Raw genomic sequence first — 9,708 nt, forward strand, 5'->3', positions numbered from 1 at the left:
AAAAAAAAAAAAAGATAACATTTTCATTAATGTTAATAGAACATTTTGATATACAAATAACATCCTTTATTTTTCCTTTTACATATAATTATCAAATAGGAACCAAAGGCCTCTAAGCTTTTTTTTTGGTCTTTTTAAGACAGGGTTTCACTATGCAGCTCAGGCTGGCCTTGAGCCCACTTTGTAGCCCAGGCTGGTCTCAAATGATCCTTCTGCCTCAGCCTCCCCAGTGCTGGGATTATGGATGCGCACCATCACAACCAGACTTCTAAACTTGTTTTTGTGCTACAAACAACCTATTCTAAGGCTGGCAATGTAGCTCAGTTGCAAAGCATTTGCCTAGAACACAGTGGGCCCTAGGTTCAAGCTCCCTCCCCACCCTTTAACACAGGAAAAAAGATCTTTTCCAGTAGAGAAAATCTGATCTTATAGCCTAACCTTCCATGTTCTCCTTCCTTTGGCCTCTCCTGCTTTCTCACTGTTCAGTATCCCCATAACTTGTTAATACCCCCACTGGAGAAGCACGGCACTCCTAAATAATACACCCTGAAGCAAGGCAGAAACTATTGGTTACAATATCCCATTAGGTGACTACTAGTGGGTTTAGGTAAGGACAACTACATTACACTTAAAAAACAAAAACAATCCAGTCCACACGTCAGACCAGTGATACCAGAGTAGTACTTTAACAGCTCCATTTCTTTGCATAAGAACAAAATAAAATGACCTGAGGGTAGAATTAATAAGACTATTCTGCTGGGTATGATGGTGCATATCTATAATCCCAGCACTGGAGAGGCTGAGGCAGGAGGACTGCTGCACAAGTCTGAGACCAGCCTGGTTTGCAAAGTGAGCTCAAGGCCCGCCTGCAGAGCAAGACCCTGTCTCAGACAAAAAACAAAACAACTGTTTTCTTCTGTGAGACCAAATGCACAGTTTTTAGAAACTTGAGTAAAGGTTATTTTTCTATAAATAATTTTAAAACCTAATATTAAGGTATGTTTGGCTTACTTTAAGAAAATGAAAATGTTTAGTTAAAAAATATAAAAGATGATAATTTCTAGTCCTGTTCTCGGGCTTGCCAGCTCTCGCTAGGAAGGGTAAAAAGGTGAGTACAACCTTTTCCTTTGAGCCAGTATGAACACTATGCAGCAGGATTTACACACAGATCCAAGGAAAGAAACACTGCTGTTGTTAACATGACAGTAACTGCACACTCTCTTAAGGAGCAGTCCTACAGTTGAAAAGGGTAACCAGAGCTTCGTTACTGTTACATAGTTTAGTAAGATGTTCATGGCAAACTCTAATCTTTGATTTTCTTTCATCTGAGATTCCCAAATTATCACATTAAATAAAAGCTGTATTACTTTCTATTAATCATTTTAAAAAATTAATAAAAAGCTGGTGAGATTTTTTTTAAAGGGAGAAAGAAACGCTATAGAAACTTAGTCTTGGGATATAGCTTGTGAAACAAGTGCCTGCCTGACAAGCACAAGGTTCTAAGTTTGATTCCAGTACCAAAAAAAAAAAAAAAAAAAGAAACTTTAAGTCCCTATACAGAAGGATTCTAATCTGGACTTTTTTATTAATTGTTCCTGACTGTTATGTAGGCAAGAGTTCCTATTTTCCTCCATTAGGGAAGTGACTCTGGATTGGTGTTTTAAAAATAAGACCAGAAATAGGTCAAATCCTATTACTGGGAATTAATTGAAGTACAGTTTATCTTGGTGTGTGGAAGAATTCCACTGCAGGTATGAATGAGCTATGGCTTAAGAATCTTTCTCATTGTGGCACTTTTCCATGACAAATGTCAAGGGTCAAAAATTTTAGGTGCATAATTTACTAGGAGCATTACTTTAACACTGGCTTCCTTTCCCCACCATAGAGTACCTCCAATTCAACAGAAATTTTCTGCCCAGTATACTTACTGAAGCACTTTTAGGAAACCAAAACTGTAGCAGCTGTGTACCAATTCCCCGAGATGAATATAATTATACACTGCAAACTTACACTAAAAAAAAAGCAGTTAGTTGCTAAAATATAAAACAGGGGTTCAGGGGCCGGGGAGAGGGCTCAGTAGAACAAGCGCTTCCCTGGCAATTACAAGGACCTGAGTTCAATCCCCGGTTCTGGAAAAAAAAAAGAAAAAAAAAAGACAGGGGTTCAAACATGGGCTCTCAAGGTCCACAGAAGGTCTACAAATGAGAGCAGTGCATGACAACATACACATCAGAGGTGCCCTGCTGGAAGGGGGTCCTTCCAAGGACCACAACTGAATTTACAAGAGGGCTGAACACTGCAATCAAGTAAGATCACTTTCATTGTTTGAATAAATATTTTTCACTTCACAGTGGAAGGCAGGTTATTCAGCTCAAGCAGTGAAAGCTACCAAGTCTGACCTTGTGTACTTCCTACCTCAGTGTCCCAGGAATCCTGAAAGACAGGGTTTCTACTACTCCTTTTGTTCTGTGGAGGGAGATGGTTATCTTCTTCATTGCCATTCCTTCTCCTTTTCCTGAAATTAAAACACAAGAATTAAAAACAATCCAACAACTGCTCTTCAGATTCATATGTATTTTAAGAGAGGGTGTCACTATGTTCAGGCTGGCCTTGAACTTGTGGCAATCCTCCTCCATCAGCCTCCAGCTCCTGAGTGCTAGGGTTAAAGGTGTGCACCACCATGCCCAATGACTTTTTTTTGCGGAACCGGGGATTGAACTCAGGTCCTTGCACTTGCCAGGCAAGCGCTTATTCTACTGAGCTATCTCCCCGGCCCAACTTTATTTTTTTTATTGGTATATCTTAGATATACATAATGATAACATTCATCATAGGGAATTCATATCTGTACATGATGTATCTTGCTTTTTTCCCACTCCCCTCCTCCCCCTAGGCTATTCTACACCATGACAACATATAAATTTGTCCTCTTGCCTGAAAAAAATTAACTGCCTCTGAAACCCCAATAGGGTTAAAGTTTTAACTACATCATCACTGGGTAGTAAGACCAAAAAATGTAAGATAATGGCAGCAAAGTCAACCTTAAATTAGTAAGATTAATTTCTAAAAAGAAAAGCTTGACAACTTTAAATGCCTACAAGAAATAAGAACAAGACATTAACGCTTAAGCTTTCAAAGTCAATTAATGTTTTCTTCCCAAGTACCTAACTTTTTATATGACATTTAAAAGAACAGCAGCTGCCTCTGCCTATTTGTCCTGAATACCTTTGTCATATAAATATATTAAAGGCTTGTGGCAGCCTTTAATCTGTAGTTTTCTTTTTTCTTTTTTTTCTTGAGACAGGGTGGCCTCCAGTGATCTCCTGTTAGCCTCCAGTGTGCTGGGATAATAGGCGTGTATGCCACCACACCCAGCTAAGTAGAAATCCTACATCTCAATTAGGAAGGCCAGGCCTGGTGGTGTATGTACCTGTAACCTCAGCACTCAGAAGCCTGAGGCAGGAGGATCTTTGTAAATTCAAGATCAGCCTAGGATATGTGGTAAACTCAAGAGTAGGCTGACAGGGGCCAGGAAGATGGCTCAGTAGAATGAACGCTTCCCTGGCAAGTGCAAGGACCTGAGTTCAATCCCTGGTTCCACAAAAAAAAAAAAAAAAAAAAAAAAAAAAAAAGTGTGTAGGCTGAAGAAGACAGAACAAGACCCCAACCCTCCTGTCTCCAAAAACACCCCATTAAGAAACAGAAACTAGTGAAATGGCCCAGAACTGTACTTTCCTGTAGTGGTAGCCACTGACTATATTTATTTAAATTTAAATTTAAATTAAAAATCCAAGGATGGCCACATAGCTCAGCAGAGGGGCTGGGGAGATAGCTCAGTAGAATAAGTGCTTGCCTGACAAGTGCAAGGTCCTGAGTTCAATCCCCAAGAAAAAAAAAAAGGGAAATACATAGCTCAGCAGATTAAAGCGCCTACTTAGGCAGACACAGGGACCATAGTTGAGCCTGCCCCAGGGCTGAGATAGCAACTGAGACTGGGCATAGTGGTACACGCCAGTGATTCCAGGGCTTGGGAGGCTGAAAACAGGAAGATCAGTATGAGTCCAATCTTGTAAACCCTGTATTAAATACACAAAAGAAATAAAATTTAAAAATTAAATTAAAAATCCAGCTCCCAGGTCATAATAGCTGCATTTTCAGTGCAACAACAGGGCCACAGGTAGGTAGGTGCTACCGCACTGAACAGCATGGAACTTTAGCCCCCTTACTGCTGAAAGTCCCACTGGGTATCACTGGCTAAACCAGCTGCACACAACAAAGCACTGCATCTATTATAACGAAAATGCCTAAAGTTTCACAGTTCTATAGTTATGAGACAAACGCCTAATAAAAGAAACAGCTTTTGGAAAGTAAATTTGGAGCATTTTCACTATCACATCAACTTTCTATGTGTGTAGAGGCTTCTTTTTTTTTTTTTTTTTTTTTTTTTGCTATGTATTCCAGGCTGGCCTTGAATTCACAATCCTTCTGCCTAAGCCTTGGAGTGCTGGGACCATAGGTGTGCACCACCACCCTTGGCCCATGACAATTCCTTAATCCTAAACTTGTAAGTTGAAGTCTGGATATTGTAGAAACTTAATCAGTCTAAGCTGACTGCCTTCTGTTTTACAAAGTGGAAATACAACTAACTTTATCAAATGTGTATGGACTCCAGTTTAGGTTTGGAATGATAAAAAGTGAATGTGTCATTCTGGTAATGCTTTTAAGCAACCAGCAGTAGGCTGGCTACACTATTAACCTAATTCTAACACTCAGTTATTTAACACTTGGTTATTTGTAAAATAACATCAAGATTTCTGCTTCCTCAGAGTTTAGATATTTCCACATTTTTATATTTATGGACATTAACAGCTATATGGAATCAATAATTAAGTGGATATACTATTATAAATCTCAACCAAGAACCTTCTATATCCATTCCTTTCTTTCTTCCTTCCTTTTTTGGGACAGGGTCCCACTTTGTAGTTCAGGCTGGCCCAGAACCCCTTGGACACCCAGGCTGTCCTGGAACATATTTCTGCCTCAGTCTCCCAAGTGCTGAGATTACAGGCATATGCCACCACGCTAGCTCATCCATCCTAATGTGACTAGACAATTTACATAGGAATGTGCTACTAGAGCAAAGTAATGTCTTCTGTCAGCCAGGTGACAAAGAGAAGCTCATCAAATGGCAGTCTGTTGGCTCAGAGCTCTAATTTTATCAGTATGCCAACAGCTGATTATGCTTTGGGCTGCTGAGTCACTTCAACCAAACTTAGAAGCTTGACCAAAATTTGCCATTTCCTCATTTATGACAGCGGATGATGGGGGGCTGCATGGCCAGGAGAAGTAGGAACAAAAATGGTCTAGTGTGCTGGATTCCAAGCTCTGGGAATGTCACATAAAATATCTTTGGCTCATTTCCAGTTGCTTTCTCAAGGAACCAGCATTATCTCCTTGGCCCACAAGTGGCCCTCGCCGGTGGATGGTAACAGATTAAGCCCGCCCGATTCTTCTTTTTCTAAGTTCCTAGCAAATTTCATCCTTGAAACATTCTGCTTTGAACAGTCTAGTTAATAACCAGCCAGGTTACTGCTTTTGACATTACTCAACTCTAATCAGTACAGTCAGGTTATAGCTTTTGACATTAATGCCACAACCAGATTGTAATTTTGGCAAGTGCCCTATAATTTTGACATTAATGCCATGACCAGATTATCATTTTGGCAAGTGCCCTGTAATTGATTATATTCTCCACTTGCCATCTAAGTACAGATGACTGATTGCTTGGCATCTGTTGCTCTGCAAGATGGCCAACCCCGCCACTTTTATCATGTCATTTCTCTCCAACCTTCCGGTCATCTTCTAGAGTCTAGAATTTTTTTGTTTTGTTTTGCGGTACCAGGGACTGAACTCGGGACCTTGCACTGGCCTGGCAGGCACTTATACCACGGAGCTATATTCCCAGCCTGGTCATCTTCTAAAGACAGACATAATCTTAGAGCATAAAGACTGACTTTCAAACTTTTTATCCCCTCCTTTTTATTAATACATGTATTTGTGCTAAATAATAAAAACATTCCCTACAGGGAACTGGTACATACACATATCACATCTTCATCCTTTTTTATTTTCACATCTCCCTCCTTTCTTAAAACTTTTTGACCAGGGAGATGGCTCAGTAGAATAAGTGCTTCTCTGGCAAGCACAAGGACCTGGGTTCAATCCCCGGTTGGGGGGCGGGGGGGAGAGACTTTTTAAAACTCATATACAAAAGTATATATATATATAAAAAAAGCATATACAAAAGTAAAAAACCTGTTAGGAAGAATGAACTCCCCCACCACACACCCACCTTTCTACAGCCATCGCAGACTGTGGTACAATCTGAAAAACAACCATCTTAGATCAACTCTTTGTTTTAAAAATGAAAAAAGTCTCAAGACATGAACTGACTTGGAGATACTAGTCTAAGTGGAGCAGGCAAACCAGGTACATCACAATCCATGAAACAAGAGAAAAGCAGGCTACAAAGCCAGTCTAATCAATTTGTTCAGCATAAAGTTATCAGTATAAACATGTTGAGATTATCTGTGTATGTACTAGATAAAAGGAATCTGCTATCATGATAAACACATTTAGGTTTTCTGTAAAAGGAATTTATAAAAATCAAAAGATAATGCTCTAAGAAATATGTAGACCTTCAGACATGAGACACAACACAGCCTATCAGAAGTATAAGCTGGGTTTGAGAAAAAAAAAAAAAAAAAGACATCAGGCTTACTAACTAAAGATTCTGCTGTCACGTCTATAATTGGGCCATAATTCCAATTTGGCCTACTTCAAGCCTTTCAACAGTCTTGTTAATAAATGGCAAGGTTACTGCTCCAGCTCCCCCCATAGTAGTTAATAACACTGTTGGCATTAATGCCATAGATCAAGTTATAATTTTGGTAGGCACCTTATAATTTCAAATTTAGTCCACTCTTCTTTTCTATACAAATACAGGCTTTATGCCCCACTTGCTACATGACCCAAATCAATAATTCAATGTAGTTTGGAGACCCTAATTTTCACTACAGGACCAAGTAACTTCAATACGCTTTTGAGAACCTCAATCCCCTGAAATAACTTTGTCAAAGAAGAATCCTTATGGAAAGACTGTCAAATATATTTACAGTGAAAAGGAGTAAGAAAGGCAATCCTACGGTCCCTCTTAAGCCCGGAACTACTATGGAATAAACGAAAGCGCAGTAAACTCGACAAGACTCGCTCTATTAACTGATTTCTCTAAATCTTGTCTTCTGATTTAAAAAAATTGACCAAGCTTAACTTGGTGATCTACTAGTAACTTCGAGGTCCTCGATGAAGGATCGTCCTAATTTGAAATAAAATGGAACCCTTTCAGCATAGGGTAACACATCCCAACTTTCTCCTCCCCACCTCTTGGTGGGGAATATGCAGCGGGAAGAAATCCCAGATAGGGCAAGACTAAACCCTCGGGGTAGTCCCAGACCCTGAGGCTCGGCTCAGTAAGCGCGCCTCACCAAGTAATCCCATCTCAAACGGCTCCGCTTCCAGACAGTTTAGAATCCCGTCTGTTAAGGCTACGGCCGAAAAGAGGCTCACAACCCACCGTGGATAGCTGCCCTTGCGGACTCACAGGGCAGCCTCCCGGCCTATCCTAATTCCTCCCGGCCGCTGGATTAAGCCCAACCCTCCTTCCTCCGACCTTGGGGTGCCAACAGCTCCCGCCCAGCGCCCTCGCGGCACTAAAGGGGATCCCTCTCCAGATCAGACGTTTCTCCCATCCCCCCACCCGCCCAGATGTAGGACAGGGACGCCTCAGGGCCACCGTCTCCCTTCCGGAATCGAAGAGACCTCATTCCAAAGGAAAAGACAGAAGGAGGGGAGACCTGGACCTCGGAAGTCACTTCTCCGGCCCCTCACGGGGACCAGGTATCCGGTCGCCGTCGCGTCCCTCTCCTCTGCGCCTCGGACCGCGAAGCAGCCCGCTCGGAGCACCGCGGGGCCCAAGCTCCCCCGAGTCCCGCCTCGCGCAGCCCCTCGGCTCCATCCCCCAGACCTCCGGGCGAGGAGGTGGAAAGGAAAAGGGACCCTTGTCATTCACCTGGGGCGGAGGCGCTCGCTCATCTTTGCTGGTGGAGAGCGACGAGGCGCCGCCCCGCGCGAAGAGCGAAACGAGGGGCCTGTGTTCGGGCGGCCGCCACGCCCACCCCCTCGGGCCTTCGCTCTGGCCGCCGCGCGGGTTGTCGCGGCCGGTGGCGAATACCCCCTACTCGGACCCGTACCACTGCTACTTCCGGCGTCTCCTCCGCGCCCCCCCATGTCACAACCGCTGTGGTACCACCCTCTGGCGCCTGCGCAGTCGCGCGATGCCGGCCTCGAGCACCGGTAACCCCGCCTACCGGAAGAGGCGGGCTCAGAGGGGAAGGTGCGCCCGGAGCTTCGGGAAGAGAGGACCTCTGTGGGGGTGGCTCACGCGTCTGCCTGTTCTCAGCCAGCGGGGCGCACGCTGTAGAAGCCTATCCAGATTTAAAATAATTTTAATTACGTCACATTCATTGATACAAGCGTTTGAGTTAAGTCTCGGTGAGGTAACAATCGAAAGGAATTCGGTGAGCCTTATCAGGCAGTGGTGCGGACACCCTGTCGCGGGTCCAGGGACGGGGGTTAGGAAGGTGCTCGTGGGCGGTGCCGGGGCGGGGGCTTGGCTGGGGGTTGCTGGGATTTTCCGATCTTGAGGTGCTCCGCTGAGTTGCTGCGCGGTGAGTTTCAAAGGGCCGGGTCCTTTCCCACGGCTCACGTTCTAAGTCCTGAGTGGACTCCCCCGAAAACAGAGAGCAGTGGAACGGCTCGTGTGGAGCCCGCGGTAGAGCTGCGGGGTGGCAGAGCCCGACCCGGAGCTGCTTCTCCGCCCGGCTCCTGAGCTTGGACCAAAAGGAAGGGTGCGGGGGTGGTGGCGGGGGCGGTTAGGCTGGAGAGGAATGAGAAAATCGGCGTAACTGAGTGTTCCTAGTGCGGCGAGGCTGGGGAGGTTGTAACTCGCTGCTTTCCGGAACTTTGCCGGGGGCGGACTGCAGATAGCCCAGTTAAGTTGTGTGGGCTGCGGGACGGTGCCCCGTCCAGCCCCCGCACGCTGCAGTCCGCTTATCTCGCGTTGTGTCTGACGCAGGCTGATGTTAACTCGGGGAGCGGTGATCGGAAAGCATGGGGATCCAGGAGAACCAGCGGCCAGGTTAGCATCCTCTGAGAGGAGCTCAGGTAAGAAAACGGACCCAGGATGTCACAGTGCGGATCTACAGACGTACGTCTTTGCTGTAGGGTTAAGTGTGCGGTGTAGCACTGGACAGTCAGAGGCGTCGAACAGAGATTCTAGCCCTAAAGTTAATAACGGAAGGCGCAGGGTTTGTACAGTTTTATTTTGGTTTTGCACCCCCACCCCAGGGATTGATGAATGCTAGGCAAGAGCTCTACTGGTCAGCTACGCCCCCAGTGCTGTGTGTGTTTGCTTTTGGGTGTTTGTTTGTTTGTTTGTTTGTTTTCTCTCCTTGAGACAGACTCTAGCTATACAGCTGAGTTTGTAGCCCAGGCTGGTCTCGAACTTAGAACAATTTTTCCTGCCTCAGCCTCACCAGCTGGGAATACAGGTGGCTTGGTTATGCTTTTTTTCTTTCTTTCTTTTTTTTT

At 44.4% G+C, this 9,708-nt stretch overlaps 2 protein-coding genes across 11 annotated transcripts in view; one reads left to right on the plus strand and one right to left on the minus strand.

The window, feature by feature from the left end:
• The window catches only part of Fam104a (family with sequence similarity 104 member A), a 24,238-nt gene extending 15,810 nt beyond the window's left edge, over positions 1-8,428 (minus strand). Inside the window, exons 1-3 of one of the 2 annotated variants that reach the window (XM_023713995.1) lie at positions 7,730-7,822; positions 6,353-6,384; positions 2,416-2,515 (exon numbers count right to left, since the gene is read on the minus strand). In XM_023713995.1, coding sequence (XP_023569763.1) covers positions 2,416-2,515; positions 6,353-6,366 — 114 coding nt within the window. In that variant the 5' untranslated portion in view covers positions 6,367-6,384; positions 7,730-7,822. Of the gene's footprint in view, positions 1-2,415; positions 2,516-6,352; positions 6,385-7,729; positions 7,823-8,128 lie in introns of those variants that run through there. The other variant, XM_004630062.3, reaches the window with a different exon arrangement.
• Positions 8,429-8,531: 103 nt separating this feature from the next.
• Positions 8,532-9,708, plus strand: part of CUNH17orf80 (chromosome unknown C17orf80 homolog) — a 22,518-nt gene continuing 21,341 nt past the window's right edge. For 5 of the 9 annotated variants that reach the window (XM_023713992.1, XM_023713993.1, XM_004630184.2 and 2 more), the window contains exon 1: positions 8,735-9,282. The gene's annotated coding sequence lies outside the window, so the exon portion shown is untranslated. Of the gene's footprint in view, positions 8,616-8,676; positions 8,700-8,722; positions 9,283-9,708 lie in introns of those variants that run through there. The other 4 variants (XM_023713987.1, XM_023713988.1, XM_023713989.1 and 1 more) reach the window with 4 other exon arrangements.

The sequence above is a fragment of the Octodon degus genome, unplaced genomic scaffold (assembly GCF_000260255.1).
Source record: "Octodon degus isolate 3935 unplaced genomic scaffold, OctDeg1.0 scaffold00033, whole genome shotgun sequence".
NCBI classification, from domain to species: Eukaryota; Metazoa; Chordata; class Mammalia; order Rodentia; family Octodontidae; genus Octodon; species Octodon degus.